We start from the raw sequence: 26811 nt of genomic DNA, 5'->3' as shown, positions 1-26811 counted from the left end.
TTTAAAAAGACTTAGAAATAGTCAGATTCATAATAATCAATGAATCTTAAACTGATTTTAAACTCTGTTTTAAAAATTCAAAAGAGAAGAATATTAAAACTGATAATTTATCTGCACTGAGTTTCTACTTATGTAAATATTCATGATAATAAATTGACTGATTCAGCTGTAAAAAAGAGTTCAGAATTAAGCAGATCTATTCAAAAAACAGTATTCTGATCTTTTATAAAGAGAAAGAAAAAGAATCTTATTTAAATAAGTGAAATAAAAGCTAATAGAAACAAAAGAAGAGTATATATTATTCAAGATTTAAAATAAAACTCAAGTGAAAATCTTATTTAATTAAATATAAAAAGAAAATATTCTCATCTATAATTCAGCTGAAACTAGAACATAGTTATTTCAAATCTTATATACAAAGATTTAATGATAGATTTAATTCAATAGAATGCTCATTCTGCAATGTAAATGAAAATTCTGAGTATATTATAATACACTGTGCATTATACAATAGTCTCAGAGCCAGATTGAAAGAGAAGTATGATTTAAATCAATTAAATATAAAGTTCTTATTCTCAACTGAGACAGAAATCAAATACTTAATAGACTTTCTATCAGAAACTCAAGCAGCTATGAGAAAATAACTGAATTCAGAAATATCTGAATATGAAGAGGAAGAAATTAATCAGATATAGTCTGTTAAAACAGCTATATATTATCTTTTAATAATATTATTTTATTATAGTCTCTCTTTACTTTATTTTTTCTTTTCTGTTCTTTTCTATTTATTTATTTAATATATCTATCTTTAAGACTTTGTTCTCTTTTTCTTTATCATAATATTTTCAAATGATTTCAAAGTATCAGAAGGTGTTAAAATACTGTAACTAATAAAGAGTTTTTATATTCTGAGCTAGAATTTTCTGATTTTGTATATCTGAAATTAATAAATATATAATAGTTAACTCTATAAATATTAGAAAAACTCTGAGAACTAAAAGTTCTCAGGTAGATGTCATAGTCTCTGACTATATACATCTATAATTGAAGAAGAATAATAATAATAATTATTAGCCTGCTACTTCTACAGTAGTTTATTTATTCATTTCACTGTTTCTTTATTTTCTTATTCTTCAAATTCTTATTAGTTCTTCACAAAATCTTTGACAAAAGACACTACTATTTTTGTATATAATATTTCTTCTCTAGTTATAGAACTGCTCTGCTGAGTTATAAATATTTACTTAATAGAGTAGTGATTAAGAAAGGTGTTGAATTCTCTCTCTACAGACTGACTACTTCTATATAAGTAAGATGTTCACTGATCACTTAGTAAATATCTACATATATAAAAGACTGCATAATATTATAATGTGACGGAACCGAAGCAGTGACTAGTCAGCGGCATCACATAGAGATAGTTGTTTAAGAAGCTGTATAAGTGAGCTTGACTATCTTGCTTAAATAGTGAGCTCATAGGCTACAGAGTTATTACAAGAATATCACAGATATGATACTTAGTATATTAAGACTATTGTATGAGACACATAGTAACTCTTATATATATTTCAGTAGAAGAAAAATGAATCACTGACTACTTTAATAAGAAGCCAGCATCTAGCTATTCTATATAGACAATGAGTGAATACTCTTCTCTTATTTCATGAGTGAGAATAGTCAGAGTAATATCTCAGCAGCATCTCATTATTAAGAAAGAGTAATCTGCTAATCTTATATAGAAGCAGAGTTCTCATATTCATTAATCAGATCTTTCTATGATATATCTGAATAATGTTATAAAGTGATTGAAAACTAGTTCAGATGAGAAGAAATCATCTATATAAAAGTGATAAGCTGTGTGAAACTGTAACAGAGTCTTGATACAGTCAGAAGTATGACAATACTCTTCTCTTTAAGAGTATAGTTTCAATGTTCTCAAGATTATCAGATTAGAAATTATCTTTGTTATATAGTAATAGTTACTAACTGATTGATAGTATATATACTGTATAAAGAAATAGATGAGTTATTCTGCTGACTGTATAGATCTTTCTTTTTCCATCTTCATTCAAATCAAATATGTGATAAGTGAGTTTCTTATATATCAATTTGAAATGTGAAAAATGTAGTTAATAAGTGACTTACAGATCTCTTAACATATTTCATTCTATATATGAAATTCTCTGTAAAAGTGATGTATTTTAGAGACAAAGCTAACAGTAGTGACAGGATTTTTTCAAAAAGATCTTCTCTCTCTGTGACACATTTTTCTTCTCTTCTCTTATCTGTAATAGTGAGTGCATGAGAGCATCATTCTTGAGAGACAATAAGAAACTTATTCTGACATTTTCTAGTGAGTAATAAACATCTTCATGATGCAGCTGCAGCCTCCATGACCGCCAAGAAAGCCAGGTTGAAGATGGAGACAGCAGTGTCAATGAGCTGTGAGAGCATCACTCTCATTATCATATCTCCCTCTTCTCCTGCTTCTCTTGCAGCTGCAGCAGTAGTCACTGTGCCTTGCAGTGAGGTGTTGTCTCTTCTGCTGATCAGTTCATCTGTGTCCAGTCTGTTCCCTACCTCCCTCATCACTGTTGCAACGCCACCTCCCCCCCCAGTCAATACAGTAGCATATGATCCCGTGTGGTCATTCAGAGAGGAACCCAGGAAGAGCTTGGTTTCAGGAACAGTGACTCTGAGAAGCTCAATCTGTAGTTCCCCTCTCACACACCTGAGCCCTGCTCAGAATGCTGCTGAGTTGAGTTCACAGAGTCTCACAGTTTCTTTATCTTCTCTCTGTGAGAAGGCTCTGATGCAGCCTCTGACTGATATCACTACTTACTTACACTGTGTTAAGCAGCTGAAGAAGAAAGAAATCTTATACATCTACTTCTTCTTTCACTCTCATTATTTTCATTATATCTGTAATAACAACTTCTATCTCTCTGTAAGTATTATCTACTCTACAAGAAGACATCATATCAGTTCTGACAAGAAGTTCAGATACTCAAGCAGTACAGAGTGAGAGTCTCAGAGCTTTAAGTATTGATAAATTTCATCAAGACTGAGAAGATCCTTCTTACTTATCTGTAAAAGAAGATGAAAGTGTGAATCTCTGAGATAAAAAAACATCTTAGAATGACTGACTCTAAGAAGAGATTAGTCAGTACTACTGTTGAAAGCACTGTGAAGATTCATCACTGATTAAAGAGAATTTCACTTCAATTAAAGTAGATGACTGAAATACTTTATAAGTTAATAAGTTGATATTTCATGCATTTCTCCTGCTCTTCTGCAGTGCTGCAGTACTAACTTCTCAGCAGATAAAGATATCAGTACTGAAGACTTCAACAGTGAAGAATAAGTTTAATAAAGATGTAATTATTGATAAGTAGACTCTGAGATTTCTTCTTTTTACTTTTTCAGTGAGCTGCAGTCTCATTAAATTAGCAGTGATCTACAGATCAATTAATATTAATCTTTTTATTAGTTTCAAATATTTCTTTCTTTTCTTATTAATCACTTCAGGAATTTTACACTTGTGTAGTCTTATTAAACTTCTAAAAAATTCTTTAAGAGAAAATAGAAGAAGAGTGCTATAGAGTCTACAAAATACTAACTTATCACTGTAAAATTATCTCTAAAAAACTCTTTAAGAAAAATGAGAAGTTTTTAAATAGTATTTCTTACTTAATATCTCTGATATATAATAGAGCAGTCTCTACTAGTTATCTCATAGTCTGCAATCTCTTTCTCAGCATTTTTCAAATACTTAAATGATTCTTATAAATTCTCTGATAATGAATATTCTTCTCATTTAATAAGATATTGAAGCTTGCTGTAATATATTCATTTATTTAATATTTTCTTTATAAGATATTCAGTATCACTCTTAATCTTGATATTATCTGATCAAGACAGCTCTGCTTCAGAGCATTGCTTATAGAGCTTTAAATAGAAAATGTGAAAAATAGAATGAATTGATTTCAATTCTGTGAGTAATTTTAACTTATATATCTGCTTACTCATCACTCTTATTACTGAGAAAAGTTCTAGTCATCACTCACTGAACTTCTTACATAGTCTTATTATCTTGATATTCTTTACTGAAAGTAGTACTTAATTCTCTATCAAGAACTTCATTGAAAGATGTTTTCAATTATAGTATTTCATCTATTACTTCTGAATATAGTGAATGCTTTTCACTATCTTCTTATAAATTTTATTTAAAAGTTTTAATCTTACTTTTACTTCTGATACTGAGAGATACTTTATTCTCTGTATCTGTCTGACATTCTGACTGTCTATTTCTCTCTTTAAAACATTATCTATAATGTCACTGAGTAATAAAGAATTATATTTATAATAAGTATAGAAAGAAGATATCTTTAAGATTATATTCTTTGCATTGTTATATATGAATTCAGTAATCAGAAGATGTTTGAGTCAATTATTCTGATAATATGAATAGAACACTCAAAAATACTGTTCTAGTATCTGATTCTAATATTCAGTCTGATCATCAGTCTACAGATGAAATACAGTACTGAGAAAACATCTTATTATAAAATGATAGTAAAAAGCTGATCAGTATTTACTGATGAAGAGAAATTCTTGATCTGTTATCAATGATTTCAGAGCACTGTGATCACAAATAATGATATCTAAAAATAGATTAGTTAATTCAGAGGCTTTAATCTTTTTATAAGTAAGAATATATCTGATTATCTTTATAAAGTGATTAATAATGATTAAAATCAAGTTATATTCTTTGACTCTTGTTAACTTCAGCAGATCAACTATGAAATTCATCAATAGATTCTGTTATAAGCTCTTTGAAACAGATAGTGATATCAACTCACTGTATTACTTATGTCACAGAATCTTTATTCTTTGATAGATATTACAAGTTTCAACATACTCTTTGATATCTATCTGAAGCTTATCTTAAATATATTTATATTTTAGAAGCTTCTCAGTCTTCTCTAACTCAAAGTACTCTGCATGAGAATTATTATGATGAATTCTTAATAACTTCTAACACACTGCTCTACTATAAGAGATGAAGACTAAATTATTCAGCAGTAGAAGTTCATATTCTTCTAGTTATCAGTGACTTGATTTCTTAGCAGTATCATCTCACTCAGAGCCTGTCTCTTTCAAGTTTAAACTGAATTCTTTCTTCTTCAACTTCTGAATTCAAGCTGCAGTAGAGACATCTCTCTTCTATAACTTATTAATGAATTTCAAAAGTAGTTAGATTGAAAGATTGTAGACTGTTTCATTCTTTATCAATTCAATAATTGTAAGATATAATATAAGAAGCTCATGATCTTCAGTGTCAGTTCTCTGTGAGAATCTGGATTTTCTTTCATCTTTTATACTGAGTCATGCAGCTGTCTCTTCAGTGTCATTCTCAAGCTTCAGAGAATCTCAACTCTCTACAGCCAGCTTCTTCTACAGTGATGACAGAGATTCTTTTATAGAATTCTTCTTCACATCAATAATATTATAATCAGGTTATTTAGACAGTGTGTTGACAAGGTTAAGCTAATCTGAACAGTATCAGATATAGAAATCATACTCTGAAAGCAGCTCTGCTCATCTGGCTTGACATTCTATCAAGCTCTTTATTATCAAGAAGTAATGCAGATTTGTATAATCAGTGAGAACTTGCACTGAGTACTTACTACTCTGAAGATAATGTTATCAGATCTTAAAGAATTCAATAATTACTAATATCTTCTAATCATGAATATCATATCTTCTCTATATAAGTGATAACTTCTTGAAGAAGAAGATCACTGATCTTTATTCACAGTGTCTTATAGACTCTGTGCCCCGGTGGCCGAATGGTTAATGCGGCCACCCGGTAGCGCCTTGGCGTGGGAAACCAAGGCGCGTGGGTTCGAAACCCGCAGGGGATACATTAAATCCGGAACTCAAGCACCTCAGGTTTCTAATAAATACAGAGGTGTACAAATCACTTCAATGAATTGCTCTATGTTCCTGGGCTGAGAAGTTATTATCGCATGTATCTAATTGTCACTCCTTTGTATTTTCCTATGTTCTTGTTATCTTGGTGTGGTCTCAACACCTGTATTTCCTCCTGTATAATCAACACTTGACCTGTATTTAACATCATGCAAGGACTCATCATAAGCTCCGCTTGCATATGAGTATAATGAAAGAATAATAATAATAATAATAATTATAGACTCTGTGAAAAAGCCTTCTCTTACAGACAATTCATTATCTGTTTTCTCAGAGATGATTATTTTCTGATTCTTTCAATATTGAAAGATCTTTAATATCAACTGTGAAAAGATTTCACAGATCTCATTCTTAGATACATCAATCTCACACTGACTGAGTAAGTCAGAGTTAAAGTGATTCAGTATCATGACATCTGTAAAAGCTTGTTTCAATTCTGCAAATGCCTGTATGATGTCTTGAGTAAGAATAAACAGTTCTGTTTTCCTGTCTTTCACACTTTTCTTTAACAGATCTGTAAGAGAAACAGTAATCTGTGAATATGTATAGATGAATCATCTGTAGAAATTCACAAATTCTAGAAACATCTGCATCTCACAGTACATCTGCAGCACTGATCAGTTCTCAATGATGAAGACTCAGCTTCTATTCATTGAAATGTCATTCATCTTAATAATATAATCTAAGAAATCAATCTTCTGCATGTAGAATGAGCATTTTTCAGTGTTTGTATAGAGTTAATACTGTCTTAAGTAACTTAACACTTCTCAAACATGAGTATTATATTCTTTCTCTGTTTTTGAGAAGATTAGAATGTTATTTAAGTATACTATACAGAAGATGTTAACAAGGCCCTGCAGCATCTCATTTATATAGGCCTGAAAGATGGCTGAAGCATTACAAAGATTAAAAGATAAAACAAGATATTCAAAATTGCTGTACTTGGTATAAAAAGCTGTTTTTCAAACATCATCTTCATTAACTCTGATTCTATAATAGACATTCTGTATATCAATCTTTGAGAACATCTTTGCTTCAGATAATCAATTAATTATCTTATTAATTAACAGTAATAAATAGTAATTCTTAATTATCACTTTATTGAGGCCTCTGTAGTCTACACATAGATGTAGTCTATCATTCTTCTTGAGTACAAAGAGTATAGACACTTCTGCTGAACTCTTTGATAAATATATTCAGTTCTTTGATTGTACTTCTTCAAGATATTTGCACAGAACATTCAATTTCTTTACAGACAAGTTATAAAGAGACCTGTACAGCACTATTACATCATCTTTAAGACAAATCTTATATCATATCTTGATATCAGGAAACTTCACTGCTTCTCTTTCTGAAAAGACATTCTTAAAATCTGTAAAGAAATATCATATATATTCATCTTTAATGATGAATACTGCTGCTAATCTTGTAGTGAGAGTGATGACTTCTCTATCTGTTCTCAAGTCTCAATCATCTACTATGCAGTATATTAACTTAATCTTTTTCTTAAGATTCTTCTGATGAAACTCTTCAGATTTCTCTATTACTGTCTCTTCATCAGTGAGACAGTACTGTCATATCTGAGTGACTCAGTCAATAAGAGAATTATTTTCTCTCAATTATAGAAGATCTAGAATGACATTCTTATCTATAATATTAACTGTGTGAAGAAGCAGACTGCTCTTCTTAAAGATTTCTTCTAAGTCTGTGATCACACACTTTGCTTAAATTATGTCAAAATAATGATATTTTATTTCATTAGTAAATTTCATATGATCTGACAGATCTATCTTCTTTCAACTCTTCATCAAAGAAAAGAAATAGAATATGAAGTTAGTATTCACTTTGAAGTTAAGTAGACATCTCACTGATATCTCTCTATTCAGAGTATACATTGTAATCATAACATGAACTCAGAGATATGAGAATTGTTAATTCTTTTCTTTCTCTTCTTTATCTTTTATGAATATGTTTATCAGAAGAGAAGTTAACTTTGAGAAGATATCTTCTCAGTTTCTTCTCTTCTTCAGCTTCTTATAATTACTGATATAGTGATTATCAGCTCTGCAGTTGAAATAGAGATCTTTGTCAAATCTTTTTTAACATTTCTTTACAGTGAGTGAAGAATCAGAATACTTGAAATTCTTCTTTACTTTCTCTGCACTGAAGTTATCACAGCACTGTTTAGATCTCATTATTGATTACTTAGAAGAGATCTTATTAATCTTTTTCTCAGAGAATTGATTATTCAAATAGATTCAGAAAGTCAGATTAACAAGCTCAGTGTAATTAATTAATGAACTCTGATATTATAATATCATTATTCATATCTTATAAGTCAGCTTTATAAGATAAAGCTGTGTTTTTAATTGATTCAAATTATCAGTTAATTCCTCTCAATATTCTTTGAATCTTACATTGAAATTGAAAGAATTCTTATTATCTTATTAATATAATAAGTTAAACTGCTGTACTGCTATGAAGCTGTAGTTACAGTGATCTTCAATTTGATTCAGTAGAAAGTTCTTGAATTCTTTTTAAGTTATAATAGTATTAATACACTCAAGCTCTCTCTTCTTAATAATTCAAGTAGTCATAGAGATGTCTTTAAGAAGATTGACAGTGTATATTACTTATATCTCATGAGTATTATACTGACTCAGATTAAGGCAGAATTTCTGTTCAAGAGTACAGATAAAGCTGTGAAATTCAGATAAGATATTTCTCTTATATCTCAGAGAATCTCTGATCTTAATCTCTCTATCTTTATAATAGATGTAGGTGTGTAGAGGCTGTGATGATAATAGAGTGATTGAAAAGCTCATGTTAAAATATGCAGTGAGTTCAGAAATCTTGAATTTCTGCTGAGATAGAGATGTATACACTCTAGAGAATAGTGTAGTATTTCTCTCAGAGAGTGAGATCAGGTCAGTCTCAGTATAAATGTATAAGATTATATCAGTCTGTTAGAGCTCAACTGATTCAAATATATAATCAGATTAAGTGATTCAAATTATAACATAGCAGAACTGAAGTGATAACTAGTCAGCAGTATTATATAGAGATAGTTATTTAAGAAGTTATATAAGTGAGCTTGACTATCTTGCTTAAATAGTGAGCTCATAGACTACAGAGTTATTACAAGAATATCACAGATATGATACTTAGTATACTAAGACTATTGTATGAAACACACAGTAACTCTTATATATATTTCAGTAGAAGAAAAACAAATCACTGACTTCTTTAATAAGAAGTCAGCATCTAGCTATTCTATATAGATAATAAGCAGATACTCTTCTCTCATTTCATAAGTGAGAATAGCTGAAGTGATACCTCAGCAGCATCTTATTATTAAGAAAGAGCAATCTGCTGATCTTATATAGAAGCAGAATTCTCATATTTATCAATTGAATCTTTCTATGATATATCTGAATGATGTTATAGAGTGGTTGAAAACTGATTCAGATAGAAAGAAATCATTCACATGAAAGCAATGAGCCGTGTGAAACCGCAACAGAGTCTTGGCGCGGCCGGGAGCATGACAAATAGATAGATCTTAATAATATAATCAATTACTACATTATATTATCTTCATTAAAAAGAGAATTTTTGTAAAAGCTTAATATTTTTCTTCAAAACAATTTACTGTATATAATTCATTTTAAAGTTTGAAGTTTTTCTATATTTCTTGTTTTAATATAATTGAAAGCTTTAAACACTTTTTTTTCTTATATTTTTTTAAGAAATTTATTTTAACAGTTTATTTTAACTTTTTTAATATCTGAAAAATATTTATTTTTAATAATTTTAAACTCTTTATTAATTATTAAGCTGTTTTTTCAATTTTTTTTAACAGTAATTAATTCTTTTCTTTTAAAAATAATATTTTTATTTTATTATAATTTAAAAGTGTTCAGAGAAACTTTTTCTTTTGAAAATCTTTTCTTTAATATTTATTAAAAGAATAGATATAATCAGATTTACTTTATTTTTAAGTATTTTATTTGTAATATTTTAACTCAGATTTTAATAAAGCTCACTCTATTTTTCAGATTTCAGCAGTTTTATATTTTTTTTAACTGCTTTTCAATCAGCTTTTTCAAAGTTATAGTGATTAGAGAGAAGAGGATTTTCACTCATTTCTTTTTCACTCAGTTTAATATCAAATTAAATAACTTCATGACTTGATTCTGATGTCTCACTTCAATTAATAAGCCAGTTTATAAGTCTTTTTTTAATTAGATTTTGTGACATGAAAGTTAAATCTATTATGTTAGCCTGGAGAACAAGCATTCCAGGAATTCAATTGCGTCATGCTGGAATTGACAGTCTGTAAACTCTGTATACAGGAAATTGACTCCTCTGGATATACATACAGCTCTCCAAAACCGCTGTGAGAAATGGCCACTTACCCGTGGTCGAGGAGCTACGAAATCATGAACAAACCGATCCGGATTTCGTGTCTGATGAATATAGGCACACACACCGCTGTATCTGGCAGCTTCAAATGGCCATGATGCCATTTTGGGGCTTCTCGTGGGGCGTGGGGATGTTAACATCAACTGCGGCGCGGTAGCCCCTGCCGCGTCGTAAGAGCATTGACCTCAATAATCGCCGTCCCCTCGCCTTTGCAGCCGCTGGAGGCCATGAAGCTATAGTGCAACGTTTGCTTCGAGGGGCTGCTGGTGCTGATGCCAATGGGGAAGGTCAGGTTGCCCCGTGGCCCACCCAACACCGGATCCGAAAACGCCTCCTCAGGTGCCCATGTCAACAGCCCTCATGTTTCAGCGAGCTTCTCTCTACTATCTGTCGCTGCGGAGAAAAAGGCTTCAGGCTATCACACCTCTTTTGTTGAGCCGGCCCGGAATCGATGTTAATTTGCATTCACCGTTACAGTAGCCAGAGGGCAGCCTAAGACCCACGGCCGGCCATGACGAAATTGTACTTTGTTTGCTACGCCAATGTTATGAGGGTGGAGATGATGATATTGACGGGACAGTGGTCGTTGAGGGTTTTCAGAACCCCTTGACTGCGCTTGACTGTGCAGCTGCCGGCGGCCATGACTTGATTGTTAAATTGCTTCAAGACTGGGCTGTATCACAAATGGGGCAAAAACTGACCATCTACGGAGTACCTCTGCACCGACTGATGAACCATGAAAACTCAATGTAATTAATTTTACGGGTATCCTACGGACTTCAATGGCTTTATGATCATTTTGGCCTCAAATTATGAATATCACGATTCCCGCGTCTATAGTAGCCAAATCAACATTTCCAATCCAAATAATCTGGGGACGTAACTTACGTGAGGTGAAAGGTATATGAACATTGCCCAAATGTTCATAGTAGCTACATAATAATGTATGAATGTAGTAGTAGGTAGGGCTGGGCAGGAAAAAAAAAAAAAAAAAAAAAAAAAAAAAAAAAAAAAAAAAAAAAAAAAAAAAAGGGAGCCTATATTGAAACACGTCTTATTGGTAATGTAATAATATATGTAAACAACAAGAAAAGAAAAAAAATATATGCAAAGTAAAGGAAAGAAGGGGAAAAAAGAAAGAAAGAAGAAAAAAGAGAAAGAAAGAAAGAAATAATCATTCTCACTTTCAATCAAAAATATATTTTTTCAAATTTTTTATTATTACCAAAGAAAGCGCCCCTAATTTTCTCCACTCATGACGCCTGGAGAGGGGAAGGGGAGAGGGAGGTGAAGAGAGTCAAATAATATAACACAGGAGGTGGGCAATGGGGGAGAGGAAGGAGAGAGGGGGGGGAAGAAAATGAGGGAGACAAAGTGGGTAAAAAGTTAACTACTGTTCCTTCTTAGCCGGGGGGCTCTGGATGTGGCCCTTGCCCGTGTAGCCTTCACTGCTGATACCAGTGATGGGGTCCATTTTCTCTCTCTGTGCGTGGATTAGTACGATATGGTTTGTAGAAGGAGTTGTTGATGACGCACCTTGGCATATTCATTCGTAGCCTCCTGCCACTCCCTGGTCATCGTCCTGGGCGGCGGGTTGGCGAACGCGCGCACGGTGAAGAAGAAGGCGGCGGAGATGACGAGGTATTTCATAACTTGCACGAAGACGCGGAGGCCTTCGCCCTTGGGAGTTTCGGCGCGGGGGCCGTGGGGACCGAAGGCGATGTAGTAGGCTGGGAGAGGTTTTTGTTAGTATTTGTGCATATCATATATAACTAAGGTTTGAAAAACGTGGGGAGGGGATGGGAGGGAAAGCAAGGGTGGCTGATATGGCATCAATTGAACGCTGGGAGAAACGATATTGACATAATCTCCTCGGAAAAACCGGCTTGCGGAAATTCCAGCCCAAAGCCCAAAGCCCAGAACAGGAAAATCAAAAACATGATAGAAAAAAATAAAAAAAAGAAAAGCAAAGTCGAGAACAGGAGCACATACCCGCCTTCTTCTCCTGCAAGGTCATTTCATGCCAATCAACCTTCATCCGATCTCTCAGCTGCATCCACAGCTCAGCCTGCTCCTGCGGCGGCATGGCCTCCCAGCGCTTCTCGATGCCAGCCAGAGTCGGGTTGGCAATTGCATGCTCAGCGGTGGTGGTAGCCATTGAGCGGGTCTGTTGGCTCTTGTTGGCCATCGAGCAATTGCTGCTACGGCGATAGGAGTAGAGGCATGCTCCTATTGTCTGGCTGGAGGGGGATTGGCGGTAGGCACGGGCAGTGGTTGCTGTTGATCGGGCTACAGAAGCGAGGCTTCTGGGCAGCGCTGTGCGGAAGGACATTGTCTTTGGGAGGGGCCCGGGGAGGGGAGGGATGTCAATGGTACAGAGGGGGGGGATTGTTGAAGGGGGGAGGCCCAATGGCTGGCAGATGGATAGATATACAGCAGAGCGGAATGGGGGGAGAGCAAACAGAGCAGTTCCACGACGGCGCAGAAGAAGTTGTTGATTGACGATGAAGTTTGAAGTCGACGTTGTGGTCCCAAACGGGACGGTTAGGTAAGCAAGCGGGTTGGTGCCGGGAACGGGAAAGGCGCCAAGCGGCTGCTTCCGAAGCTGAGTCAGCGGGAGGCTGGCTTGCCATGATCGTACGATTTGCAGGAAGGACACACAGGCCAGGACAGGGTGATTGATGGATTTGTATTTATTGTCAACGATATGGAACTGGGTGAGTTGGGGGATGGCTGAATATATGGATGTATGGGATATACGGAGCACAGTGGGAAAAAATACTAAGCGCAAACAAGAAGAAAAGAAAACACAGGCTCATGAAAGAGATGCCAAAGCATTCACGTCTTAAACTGCGAGCAACGCTGGGGCTCCATCGCCCAGTACGAATCCCATCCAAACAAGTTCAAGTTCAGCTGAGAGGGATAATGAAGAAAAACGAATCAGAGCGTGGAACGAAAACAGTACATTTTATGTGTATGCCCTTGCTTTGCTTGTTGGGGTTGGCCTGACATCATCCAACGTGGCCCCCTTCCCTTCCTCTGCTCCCATTTCCCACGCCTTTGCATGATTTTAACATACATACACATTCTTCTTCCCTACGTCGCGGTATCATTTTCCAGTTCCATTTCCAGTTCTTTTTTATTTCCTCCCCCCTCCTTTCTCTCCTTTTGCCTTGATATCTCTCCCTGTTCCCTTGATTCCTTCCTCCCACCGTACTTCACCTCTTTATCAAAAGACAGAGTAGCAACGCAAGAGCAAAAAAAAAAAAAAAAAACGGAAGACAAGGAAAGACGGAAGTTCGAAATTAGAGTATCTATTTCTTCACGCTAATCTCCTGCAGGTTCTTCCACTCGAGCTCATCCTTGTCGTCGGCGTGGATGCTGACGTGCGGGTTCAATGCGTTCTTCAGTGTTTCTCGTGTGGTGGCGTAGATCATGGACGACTACGTTTTTAGCTTAATTAGTACTTCCCAGGGGAAAAGAATAGGATCATGAAAAAAAAATATTATTGCTTCGGCCGGTGGAATTACTCACGAAGGTGGGTGTGTCGCTGGGGACCCAGGAGATGAAGATAATCTTTTTTCTATCAAGCGGGTAGATCAGATATGCCAGCTCTACATCATGTACGTACATATACATAGACAATTCGTCTTGCTTTGAAGGAGAGCGATAATAGACTAACCGGATCCCATCGCTTCCAAGATCGAACTTGCCATCGTACAGCGCATACCGGGGGGCGGGTTTCCCCTTGCTATCCTTGGACTCGATCAGCTTGGTGCGGAAGGCTTCATAGTCGTCATCCGTCGACGAGTCTTCGACGACGATTTCCGTCTTGTCGTCCGAGATCTTGAAGATGATGTATTTCAAGCCTTTGAATCGCAGTTCGTTGGTTGCGTTCATGCACTCTGAGCCTACTCTCACTCTGTACTTGGGGTATTGTTTGCTTTGCGTTAGCATATGTATTTTTCGTCTTCTTGGCAGAATTGGTCAAAACATAAGAACCAGGGTGGGTTATGTGTTATATCGACAGATATTGCGGTAAGCTTGCATGTTGCCATTTCTGACAATGGAAGGGGGGGGGGGTCATTCTTGGAGTATGTTTCTGGGTGTAGACCAGCAGGACGATAGATGAAACGTGGAAGTTATTATACGACAGGAGAGAGGAGGTTGTAGCGCAAGCGGAGAAAGAACGAGGAAAATAGCCAACATACCCGGAGACCTAACGACAACAAAATACATGTTTCATATCAGCAACTTTATTCCACTCAAAAAAAGAATGCCTCAGCAGAAGGACAGAGCCAATCCCTTCTCTCTCCCCCTCCTCCTCCACTTACCGACATGATTGTACAGTTGGTGACGCGGATGGGATAAGATGTGGCAAGTTTATTGTATTCGTGCTTAAAAGCAAGGAGGCTGAGAAAATTACGGAGGGGGGAAAAACGGGCTTCGTTCGGGGCGTGAAGACTAGATGTTGATAGATAGATCGAGAGCGGTTAGCAATCTCGTTGCGGAAGTGTATAAGATATTTTGTGAAGAATTTGTGCAGGTGGTATGTTATTGTGTTTGCAGCCAATGCCATCACGAGACAATGGCCAAGGGGGATGGCGGGGCGGCGAAGATAGGGTGGTTCAGAGAAGCCCGTTGTTTTGATGGCGCTACCACGGCGAGAAAGCACATACCCCTATGTAACGCAGAGGAGGAGATGGAAATCGAAAGGGGACGAGAGGGTGCGAGGAGAGGCGAGCGGGTAGAGACGAGGCGAGAGGATGAGGAGCGGTAGATAAGTGTAGATGAGAGGTGTGTAGAAGAAGCGATGTTTGGCGGATGATGGATGGATGGATGGATATGGATGGATGGAATGGATGGAATGAATCGAGGGGCTGAGGGACGCCTTTTTGTTGGTGGGGTTGGGTTGGGAAGTGGGTGGGTTGCCATGGCATGGCCCATGCCGCCATGGGGCTGCGGCTGCGGACACGCACCCGCTGCTTATCGACACGACCCATGCATTGAAGAACCTTGGCAGCCTGGTATGAAATGTGTCCAGTACGGAGTAGCAGCAAGAACAGGTACCCTCCACAACATGCCTACTATTCATTCCCCCTTTCTTGACACAGGGCGCAGGTATCAGGATTTAGCCAGTCAATCCATCAGTCACTTCAGTAATTACTGATGCCTGAAGTTTCGTAGGCTGCATCATCCTTTTTTTTTTTTTTTCGAAAATCCGGAGTCTACGGGGCCGTGGCAGCTACCCACACCGCTGTCGTCATAAACACGACAACGGGTGCGTCATGACTAAGCCACATATCAGAACAGAAATATTATCTGTTGTGTATCAGAATCATCAATTTTGAATTTGGGTGACATTCCTTCCAACGGTAAAATAAGTAAATAAATAAATACGGAGTACATGAATAGAAATATAAAGTAAAATCCAAATTTTAAAAAAAGTCACCGGCTGTTATAACTACCTACCCGGCTCGCGATTTGCCCCTCCGGCGGATTGTGGTCTTAGTTCGAAGACTACGTAATAGGAATGAATCTAGCAAAGAAAAGAAAATGATGAAACCGAAAAAAAACTTCAGAATAGAATCACTTTTTCAACAGTAAAAGCAGATTCAGCATGCATATTTCGATATTTTATCTATCCTGGAGCTATCCTAACAACAGGGAATAGGCGCGTTGGGTGTGATAGCGGCGTGCGCGATGGTGAGAGGAGTGGAGAGGTTTCTGTGTGTACCATCTGTCTCGTCTGTTCCTGGCTGTGATGGGTTGGTGGGGAGGAAGGGTGCACTGAGAGAATGAAGATTCGATAATGTCATGGGACAGAACAGACGAGACGAGACGGAGGGAGGTGAAATTTGAGGAAGGAAAATGACGATAAATATATAAATATAGAAGTAAACACACAAAACACCAACCGATGATACAGTAAAAGTAATATAAGACAGGCACGCATAAAATTACATGAGGAAATAATGGAAAAGGGGAACCAGAGAACATGGCTAATCAAGACGCACAATCACAAGGAGATACATCAACAGACAGGATAGATTTTCGCTCCCTCACGCACACCATACATAAAACATAATCATACAATGAAAATGCCAAAAATGAAAAGCCGCCTGGGAAGCTCAGCCAGGTGGTTATTTTTATTGCCTGGCCAAGGCAAAATGGTATCGGGTGACCTCAATGGGGTAACCTGGGAGGAGCGCTTTAAAAACGATTTGTGGTTTAGAACATACCACCGCCCATACCGCCCATGCCACCCATGCCAGCTGGAGGAGCAGCAGGGCCCTTCTCCTCTGGTGCCTCGACAATAGCCACCTCAGTAGTGCCCAGAAGGGACGCCACACCACTCGCATCGACAAGGGCGGTGCGGACAACCTTAAGGGGATCAACGATACCAGACGCAATCATATCGACATACTCGCCCTTGGCGCTATCGAAGCCTTTGTTGAAGTCGCCGGCGAAGTCATCAGTGAGTTTGCCGACGATGACACTGCCTTCCAACCCAGCGTTCTCCACGATGGTGCGAGCAGGGCGGGTGATGGCGGTCTTGACAATGCTGACGCCGAGCTGCTGGTCGAAGTTGGAGGGCTTGACGGAGTCGAGGCCATTGGCGGCAGCTTTGAGGAGGGCAGTGCCACCACCAGGAAGGATACCTTCCTCGACAGCAGCGCGGGTGGCGTTGAGGGCGTCAACGACACGGTCCTTCTTTTCGCCGACTTCGACCTCAGAGGCACCGCCGACTTTAATAACAGCGACACCGCCGGAGAGCTTGGCTAGGCGTTCTTGGAGTTTCTCCTTCTCGTAATCGGAGGTGGTAGGGTCGGCGATAACACCGCGGATCTGCTCGCAGCGCTGTGCGATGGCGTCCTTGCTACCTTCGCCGTTGAGGATGATGGTGTCCTCCTTAGTAATGGTGATGGAGCCGGTGGAGCCGAGCATATCGGCGGTAGCCTTCTCCAGCTTCATGTCGAGCTCGTCGGTGAAGACGGTGGCATTGGTCAGGATGCCGATGTCGCCGAGGATGCTCTTGCGGTTGTCGCCGAAGCCGGGTGCCTTGACGGCGGCGACCTGGAGTTGGCCACGGAGCTTGTTGAGGATGCAGACAGCAAGAGCTTCACCCTCAATGTCCTCAGCGATGATGACAAGGGGTCGTCGGAGGGTGGTGGACGCCTCAAGGGCAGGAATGATGTCCTGGACAGCGGAGATTTTCTTCTCAGAAAGGAGAATCAGGGGCTTCTCGAACTCCACTTTCTGCGCCTTAGTGTCGGTGATGAAGTAAGGGGAGACGTATCCACGGTCGAATCGCATTCCCTCGGTAACCTCTAATTCATCCTCGATAGTCTTCCCGTCCTTGACGGTAATCACACCTTCCTTTCCGACTTTCTCCATGGCGCTGGAGATCAGCTTACCAACATGTGTATCGCCGTTAGCGGAAATAGTAGCAACCTGGGCAATCTCCTCCGTGGTGGTGATGTCCCTCTTGTTCGCCTGGAGGTACTCGACAACAGCCTCAACGGCAGCTTGGATACCTCTGCGGAGGTCCATTGGGTTGCATCCAGCTGCGACATTCTTTACGGTTTCGGAGAAGATAGCCCGAGCAAGGACGGTGGCGGTGGTAGTTCCGTCACCGGCAACTTCGTTGGTCTTTGACGCAACATCCTGGAGAAGACGAGCACCCAGGTTTTCGAACTTGTCTTGAAGGGTAACGGCCTTGGCAACAGTGACACCATCTGCAAATCCAGGTTTGTTAATTGGACGGGGTCGTCTTTAAAAAGATAAAAGAGAGTGCAGGGAACATATACCCTTTGTGATCTTGGGGGAGCCGTAGGGAGATTCAATCAAAACATTTCTTCCCTTGGGTCCCAGAGTTGTGCAGACAGCCTTTGCAAGAGTGTCAATACCCCTAAGGAGTGCAGCACGGCCTTCCACGCCGAACTTGAGTTCCTAAAACAGCCATATCCATCAGCATTGACGCCTGGGTTGGATATTTGCCGTAGGACAGATTTCAAGAAGACATCCTCCGCAATTGACTGCAGTGAAATGCAATTAAAGCAGGAAAATCATACCTTGTGAGCAAATCTCTGTTGTTGCAGGCTCAAACCAGCTGGACGGAATCGCGAGAGGGGAGCGCGTGTGGAGGAGGCGGAGGAAAGGACCGAAGCCCTGGAGGTGGAAGAAAGAGCTCGCTGCATTATGTTGGTATTTGGAATATATTAAAGCTATAATATAGCGAAGGAACAAGAGACAGCGCAACAAAACCCAGGAAATCGCGCGAGACAAGAAGGCCAGAGAGGAGGAATTGAATAAGCGAAGAGGTGAAGGGAGCGAGTGAAGAAGCAAAGAGGAAGATGAAGATGAAGATGAAGAGAAGGTTGTAGAAATTTTAAATCCTTTATTTTTTTTTTTCTTTTGGAACATTCTCCAGGTTTCTTGGCGCTTGCCCTTTTCGGCGAGGTGTGGAAGGAACTAGAAAGGTCATGTGATCTAGTGAGTCAGCATAGTCACGTGGACGTATCGCAACCCAACCCAAGGAAACAACAAGAGATATTAGCAGTGGATGGGTTTGTGAGTCCTATAATGAGCAAGTAGCTATATCTCACCCCGAATGTCACCAGTGGAGGCTGTTAGTTGGAACGAGTATCTCCTACAGCCCATGCAGTCTCAAGGCTGCGGTAAAGAGCGCGCTCCTTCCACGCAGTCCAGCAGGGCAATTCTGCCACTTTGGACTCACCGTATATGATGAGATTATTGGTTTCGTGTGAACAGCAGATAATGGCTTTGATCCAAGGGCTTTTACCCAAGCTATCGACGAGGTCAAATAGGCATCTAGATCTCTCAGTCGAAGCTCCAAAAACCGTCGTTATCGAGGCAAAAACTGTCGAAAACAAGGCTCGGGAAGCGGGGTTTCGGAGAAGGATATTTGTGTCTAGCTGTAAACATGGGAACCGATGTTATGGGCTCTAGAATAGAAAAATTTCTGGGCTTTATCTTTCCTACGGATGATTCGTTATATTGCGAAGACTGTATGCTTTTGGATCTCTGGTCGCTGTGGCTTTGATATGGAACCCTCAGAGCTAGAGAAGAGTCTTCTTGTCCCATTTTTGTCCTTCCTAGCAAGCTCATAACCCCACGATGTAAGTGAATATGGGGACGGGAACAGCTTTAAAACCAATACTCTAGACTATTGATGCAAGTGCTCTTTCAGGGCATTCTTGCTTCCTTATATACTGTCTTCTATCAGGCATGTAAATCACTCACTGGTGCTCTTCCCATTTTATCCAGTCAATGAGACTCTAATATTGTAATTACTAGTGGTAAAATAATTATTTCCATGTTACAGTAAAGTGAATTCAAGAACATTCCACCGGAAACGCACGCTGGTGGCATAAGAGTAGAGGAAGAGAGTGATTGAGGAGAGCAAGAAAAGACAGTGGGAATAAAACCAGTTTCCTAATTCTAACACGAGTGATTGACACCATGGCTTCAGAGCTCTAAAGTTCCTAATCCCCGGACAAGCTTCTTCAGACTGGATTGGACAGTTTGCAGCTCAACGGCAAATGCATCTTTAGCTTTCTCTTTCATACCACGACGCCTTTTCTTCCATTGACTATTTGTTGAAACAGTGGACAAAGATTTCGTAATCGATGCTCGCAATATCCACTATCATTAGAGCTTTGACAGATATCATTCCGTATAATGTTCCGCGGCTTTGCATCCCCGTGAAGAATCCCTTGTTGATGAATTGCCCGAACAGAGCTAGCAACCATGGTAGATGTTGATGGGCTGAGGAAGCCCATAATAGGCTTTCCCACTCAGCTGAGCAGGAGCATGTGAGTGTGTACCTTCTTCCATCATAGGAGTACAGGGATTTCGGTTCAAGCTCGACAACACCGAGGCAGACAGGTACGTGGATACCCTGGATGGCGAGTAGCTTTTCTATATCCTGCGTTTACGCAACAGGGGCTTTATGTATTCACTTGTAGCCCCTTTGGCAACTAGAGTGAACCCATGGGAGGAAAGGCGCACTTCAGTGCACCGTAGCTTCCGGCCTTGTTGAATGGACAACAGTCCGCATCATATCCGCGATCAGCAGCAACCTGGTTACGAACGAGGCCCAAGAAGCGCCGTTTTGATGAGGTTCTTCCATTCTCAGTCCGGATCACCGAAGCTCTTCCCCTCACACCGGACGTTAGAGGAGCTGGGGCAGATGCTCTGCGACAGAGGTTTGGCTTCAATGCCGCGCCTCGCATACCAAACACGAGTACGTTCATCAAGGAATTTGTCAATACCTCCTAATAGTTTCTTCTTTTTGTTCTCATCCATGATGATTGCCGATACCGGTGTGGTGTCTCTTGCCTTCACCTTCTACCACTCGTCATTGTGGTGCTCGAAAACGGAGGTCTTCCTTTGAATAAGCTTCAGGTACACGTTACGGCATCCATCAAAGAAGTCTCTTAAAATTCCGCGGGCTCTCTCAACGCAACTCCTGAAGATATCTACCCGCTCGGACACGCCCTCCTTCTGTAGGCACTGGAGTCGAAATAGGCGTTGTAGATGAAAGAAAAGTATCCTTTCCAGCGCGAAAGGTGTAACGCCTTTTTCTTGTACTTGCTCGAATCTCCATCGGTGAATGCTCTTCTATGCCTGCTGTTGACGCTTACAAGAGATGAGCGAGCCTTATTGCAAATGGCGGGATGGAAACCCAGGCTCATTGCCTTGATGTTCGCCCGCGTCGAACGGATGTAAGGGTTCCATTGCTTAACTTTTTGCTGAATGTCTCTTCGGTTCTGTGAAAAATCTCCCGAGCCGATTAGGTTCTCTTTGCCCCATGCCACACAGGGGCCTTTTCTTCGATTTTTCCATTAGTCGACGATCCAACCTACATTTATGAAGATCAATCAAAAGGACTCGCTTGAGCTCATCATTCCATAGCATATTTTCCGGTCGAAGGTCCCCATGGATGACCCCTAAGGCACGAAACTCCTTCTTTGACTTCAAGATTTCCTGTCGCAGTGTCGGCCACTGCTCAAGCTTTGCGATGCTGTCACCTCCCCAAGCCATAAGTAGCATATGGCGCACTTGGCCGAAACCATGTAAAAAGTAGGTCTTCGCCAAATTAATAGATCCGACGAAGACAGTGGTAGCCGCTCCTTGAACCCTCTGAAGAATTCGATATATTTCCGCTTCACCTGAAACTTCCGTCCAGAGGGTAGAAGTTGTCCCTTTAGCAGCTACAGTATAGCCGTACTCCGCACAGGTCAGCTTAAATAATGACCCGTACGCCCCACGATTACCCAGTGGCCAGCAGTTATGGTCAAGATTATGATCTAGCTGCTGGTTCAGCAGGCGCAGTAGGGTTGAACCGTTGATATGATGCCTTTCAACTTTTTCTCCATGCTGGTGTCGTGTCACATTCGGACAGTTGTAGTCCAAAAGGTCACTGGAGCAGAGGCCGAGCAGGCACCGCTGAGTGCAAAATTTCGCTGTGTTCTGTTGGAAACGGCCTCCTTGTGCATTGTGTGAATCAGACCGACCAGCCCGTTGAGTCGGTGGAGACGACGTAATCTGACTAAAACCTCGCTTACGGCCAGGTGCCATTTGATTTGAATCAGAATCAGAAGAATCAGTCGATTCCATGTGACGACCCAAATCGGACGGCGAACATCCGGGCTGAGACCGAGTCGGCATGCGACGGCTCTCAGGGGGTGACGTAGGGGACGACGGTAAATACTCGGATCCCGTATACTCAGAACTGGTGTACTCAGAATCTGGAGGCACCTGTCGCAATTCCTCTTCCGGTATCTCGGAAAGGGTGTAGTCAAAGCTAGTCTTCCATATATGAAGCTGCGCCCGCGCAGCATTCCGCCAGTTTTGGTCACGGGGAGCCGAACGAAAACTCATCAGGCAAAGACACAACGCCCTCGCGAGTGCGGTTTTCGGTTGGTCGAAGGCCCGGCTATCCTCTGCTTTCAGATCCAAATTTGGCTCGCACAGGTAATAGTAAAGGGTACTAGGGTCCTCGTATGGGATATGAAGGAGGACAAGTGCCAATCCGTTGGTCAGGTATGCATACGGAATCCCATCTTCTATCATGGTGTGATAATGCTGGGTCACCGCAGATCCCGATATGTGTTGTGCGTTATACTTCAATTTTTCTTTCTCCTTAATTGGTATGGTCCGTGGCTTGACAACGGTTTCCCAGAAATTCATGGGTCGCAGGCCCGTTCGAAGATTTTCCACAGAGAGCTTGTGAGGCGGCTTATATTCCACTGTTGTGAGTAGGGTGCTCATGTTGTTGTCCAACCGGTGGATGCAGAACTGGTCCGGTCTGGCACGTTGAGAGTCGGATTGATTTGTATAAGCGTCGTCCAGGGAGTTGGCATGATTTTCAAAACGAACTCCATCACCCAGACCAAACTCTTTTTGAGCCTCGGGTATTTTGCATAGCTCATCAATTATGTCCACAATGTGATCTTCCACCGCTAGACGCTCATAAGTTTCAAGATCCTGCTCGCTACTGAGTGGGCGATGACTTATGCGTCGGGAAAGCTCTTCTAGGGCTATATGAGGCGGAAAGTGGCGTGGTGCAGCGCCTCGAACGGGCTCTAGGTAGTTACAGACGGAGGTGAAGATATCTTGCTGCTTGGCTGGCAAATCTGCCCATTGAAGAAGATTTGTCGGGCAGTATTTCCCCTTCGGTTGCGGTATTGTGCCCTTGGTAGAGCGGGATGAAGCTGCAACCCTCAACGGAATAGAGAGGAGGGTATGGCAAGCACGAATAAATTCGGGAAATGTGGTTGGTAAGTTGCGCTGTTCTGCAAGTCTGCGTCCCTCTTCTGCGCGTTTTCGTCCTTCCTCCGCAAGCTTGTGCCCCTCTTCCGCGCGTTTTCGTCCTTCCTCCGCAAGCCTGCGCCCCTCTTCCGCAAGCCTGCGCCCCTCTTCCGCTTGCAGAAAAAGAGCTCTGTAATCAGATGAGCTGTTGTCGGCCATTGGGGCTCGGTGTTTGGAACGGGCTTCACAATCGCGTTTTCGCTGTTGAAGAGGCTTGATTGCATGCTCTGGGGGATTGTGATGGTTGATCTCATTAATGTCGGAGAAGCTAACTAGCGAGCGAGATTACCTATATATCTAGGTACATGTCTGGATCACGTGCACGCAAGGCAACAGCCCCTCTGTTGGCAGCAGGCAGCAGCTGTGGCAGCAGGCAACAACTCTCTTTATTATTTATTGTAGCATCCACCCTAGTGGCGTTGCCGTAGCGACCGCTCCGCCTACACGTGATCTCATATGTAATGTATATATAGCTAGCTCTTCCTACACGAATACAATGAATTAATCATCTCACAGGTTATAGCTCAGATAGCATGTTTTTATAAAGAATTACATTTTTTTTTTCTTACTTTTGTTTAAAAACACCTGTGTAAGCATTGAATGTGTTCACTCTGAATAGAAGAATTCTTTTACTATGTTTACATTGCATGTTTCAAGTGTATCTGCTTAACTGATAATTGAAATAGCAGAACTCTACAGTATAATATAACATGTTTTTTTTTTCAATTTCTTTATTCAACTCTTCTTTGACTGATGAGTGATATATCTACATCTAGACTGATCATGTGACTGTGTCTGGAACCAGAACCAGATTTTTTGATAGTTTTATTATCAATTCAACTGATCTTATTACACAGTTTTAACATTAGATAGTAGTTCTATACTGTCTCAGTGAGACTTACTGTCTACTCTTGTCACATTTTCCAAATGAGATCATGATTTCCACTTCTCAATTTAAATTATTTTTATTGCTTTAAATAACTTTAAATCTCATTTAAGTGTTATCAAAAAGCATTACTTTTTAAAAAATTAAAAATAGTCTAAAAAAAACCTTAAAATGTCTAAAAATAGTAACTTTATACCAAGAATGGAACTAAATGAGATCAAATGAGATCACTTTCTCATTTTTTTCAAGTCATGGTTTCATTTTAAGATCTGATATATAGTCACTTTACATGTTTTTTTGATAGCCAGTCCCAGCGGGATTCACGCCAAGAAATGTATGAGACCAGATCAAATGAAATCAAATGTGAAATTCATGATCCCGGCGGCCAGTCTATCTACATCACAGAGTGATAGAAGAAGAACTTTACATTTATATTCTTACACTCAGATATCTATTGATGAAGAATCAGAGAAAATAGATACTATATAATATACAGAAGTTATAGAAGAGATCATGAAGTCATCTGTAAATAGTAGAGTAAATTATAAGTCAGATAATAGTATCTCAAGCTTATAAGTAACATGTACAGAAGTGTGATATACAAGTATTATATTTAAAATAAGTTCAGATAATATAATATTAATAATATTTAATAATCTAATAGCATTCTGTAACAGAATAAGCATGTATTGAGTAGTTATCTCTGTAGCAGATAATTTCAAATCTGAGATCTGTGAATATTAAAAGAATGTTTAAAAAGTCATGAATATTAAAACTGTAATCATATTTAATAATAATAACTATAAGATCTGATATACAGAAATTCTTACAGACACTGAAGTCATCAGTGAATCTGACATTCTTATGAAAAATTAATAAGTCTGTTCAGAAGACATCAGTTAAGATATATTAAATACTGAAAAATAAAGCATTTGTGATTCGGAAGAATGTATGACTGTCAGATAATAACGCGGCTGCTTCCGAACTTACTTACAAGTGTAAAGAGGCCATAGCAGCCACTAATTAATTTAGTGTATAATATATAAGAAGTCAGTATATGTCTGTAATCATACACTGACTCAAGCAATCTTTGAATCACATCTGATAGCATGTCTAAAAACTGATGAGAAGTGCAAACTTCTTCAGAGCATGATAATTCTGTTTATAAAGTGATTTATAGTTATTATGTCAGTGTGATTCTAGAATGTCTCAAAAGATAGTGTATAAAGAATGATAAGTGAAAGAGTATCTGATTAATACTGCTTCACTTATTGAGAGAAAACTTCACACTCAGATGAATGTCATGTATATAAACAGATAAGATGTGAGAAAAGAGATGAGAGTGATGAATCAGATTCAAAGAAGACTGCTCTTCATTCAGAGAGATAAAAGAGAGAGATGATTATTACTGAAGTTATACAATAACAATAGAAATCACATAATGATATAGTGATATAATGATATAGCAATATAATAATATAGTAATATAATGATATAGTAATATAATAATAGACATTGTATAATCAATGAGAAATTACTGAAATGAATATCTTCTCTAGTTAATATAAATAACACTCTTCTCTGCTATCTGAATTGAAAGATATGCAGAATCTCTCAGAGAGTTTACTTAAAGTAGTAAGAAAAGCAGCTGAAACTACTAAATCAGAATCAAAGCTCTGTACACATACAAGAATTCTAAATGAAATTAAGGCCTTGTATATACAGTGACAGACTGAGATGAAAGTCAAATAACAATTGACATTTGCTGTAGATTAAGTATTTACTATGAAGAGCTTCACTGATGCAATCATCATCAACAATAAGAATAGAGAAAATCAGATCTTAGACCTGTAGTGAGAGATTAAATATTTACACAGATAGATAACTACACTGAATCTGAAGATCTTATTATAATTATTTATAATCTCTTCAGAAGTGTATACATCATTGAAGATTACTATGCAGAATAAGAATCTGAGTATAAGATATATCAAGTCAGAAGATCTGCTGAAGTTATCAAGCTTTAATAATAATTGAAAAAATAATGCTGTAATCAGCTGACTAAGTCAGATGTAATTATATTATCAGATTAAATGTAAATTCACAGACAGACAGTTAATGAAATTTTAACAAGTTTTAAGATCTGCTGTATTTCTATACAGAAAAGCAAAGTTATTATAAATAATTAATAAAAAGATAAATCTCACAGATCTGAAGCAATATTCATTCTTATAAATATGAAATGAGTTTTTCAAATGAATCTTGCATAACTTTGAGAAAGTGAATATATAAGATAAGTATTATAAATACTTCACTGAGTATAGATAAGTGAGTAATCTTACATTATACTTCACACACTTCAGTTTATACTATCTTACATTGAATGAAGAGCTTTCAACATCTTTCTATTTATAGATTTTCATTCATAATCTTACATCTGAGTTAAGAGTGAAATGAAAATGCTTAATCTTATAATCAGATATAATGAAAGAAGTATACAATATTCTCATTGTACAGAAATAAGTAAGTTAATTATAATAGAAAATACTGCAATTGAGTATATCTCAGTAGAGAATAAGTAATCAGACTTCTATAATATAAGTTATATATCTGAATGTGATAAATCTAGATATAAATATTATTACTAAAGTATTAAATCTCTCAAAAAA

At 38.9% G+C, this 26811-nt stretch overlaps 4 protein-coding genes and 1 pseudogene across 5 annotated transcripts; 1 reads left to right on the top strand and 4 right to left on the bottom strand.

Annotated features, from left to right (window-relative positions):
* Positions 1-2370: 2370 nt before the first annotated feature.
* BDBG_17327 (uncharacterized protein) lies at positions 2371-2908 on the bottom strand (the record flags this gene model as incomplete). Its single annotated transcript, XM_031725076.1, has 2 exons — positions 2371-2709; positions 2885-2908. The coding sequence occupies 2 exons, from the start codon at positions 2906-2908 to the stop codon at positions 2371-2373; spliced, it is 363 nt and encodes a 120-aa protein (XP_031579209.1).
* A 2930-nt stretch (positions 2909-5838) lies between these two features.
* On the top strand, positions 5839-5927 carry BDBG_17326 (annotated as a pseudogene). The gene has a single exon. The product of its transcript is annotated as a tRNA-OTHER (tRNA).
* A 5879-nt stretch (positions 5928-11806) lies between these two features.
* On the bottom strand, positions 11807-12748 carry BDBG_05869 (cytochrome c oxidase subunit 4; the record flags this gene model as incomplete). The annotated part of the gene is made up of 3 exons (XM_002623649.2): positions 11807-11899; positions 11953-12146; positions 12409-12748. The coding sequence occupies 3 exons, from the start codon at positions 12746-12748 to the stop codon at positions 11807-11809; spliced, it is 627 nt and encodes a 208-aa protein (XP_002623695.1).
* A 982-nt stretch (positions 12749-13730) lies between these two features.
* On the bottom strand, positions 13731-18617 carry BDBG_17325 (chaperonin GroEL; the record flags this gene model as incomplete). Its single annotated transcript, XM_002623648.2, has 9 exons — positions 13731-13859; positions 13951-13999; positions 14099-14338; positions 14751-14880; positions 15096-15398; positions 15889-15936; positions 16659-18155; positions 18228-18369; positions 18492-18617. The coding sequence occupies 9 exons, from the start codon at positions 18615-18617 to the stop codon at positions 13731-13733; spliced, it is 2664 nt and encodes an 887-aa protein (XP_002623694.2).
* A 1957-nt stretch (positions 18618-20574) lies between these two features.
* Positions 20575-23498, bottom strand: BDBG_05866 (uncharacterized protein; the record flags this gene model as incomplete). The annotated part of the gene is made up of 3 exons (XM_031722341.1): positions 21309-23498; positions 21087-21268; positions 20575-20790 (listed from the first exon to the last, which is right to left on the bottom strand). Exons 1-3 carry the CDS (start codon positions 23413-23415, stop codon positions 20575-20577), a joined length of 2505 nt encoding a protein of 834 aa, XP_031579208.1. The 5' UTR covers positions 23416-23498.
* Between the last annotated feature and the right edge of the window lie 3313 nt (positions 23499-26811).

Source organism: Blastomyces gilchristii, assembly GCF_000003855.2.
Source record: "Blastomyces gilchristii SLH14081 genomic scaffold supercont1.12, whole genome shotgun sequence".
Taxonomy (NCBI): Eukaryota; Fungi; Ascomycota; class Eurotiomycetes; order Onygenales; family Ajellomycetaceae; genus Blastomyces; species Blastomyces gilchristii.
This window is presented reverse-complemented; position numbering and strand designations above follow the sequence as displayed.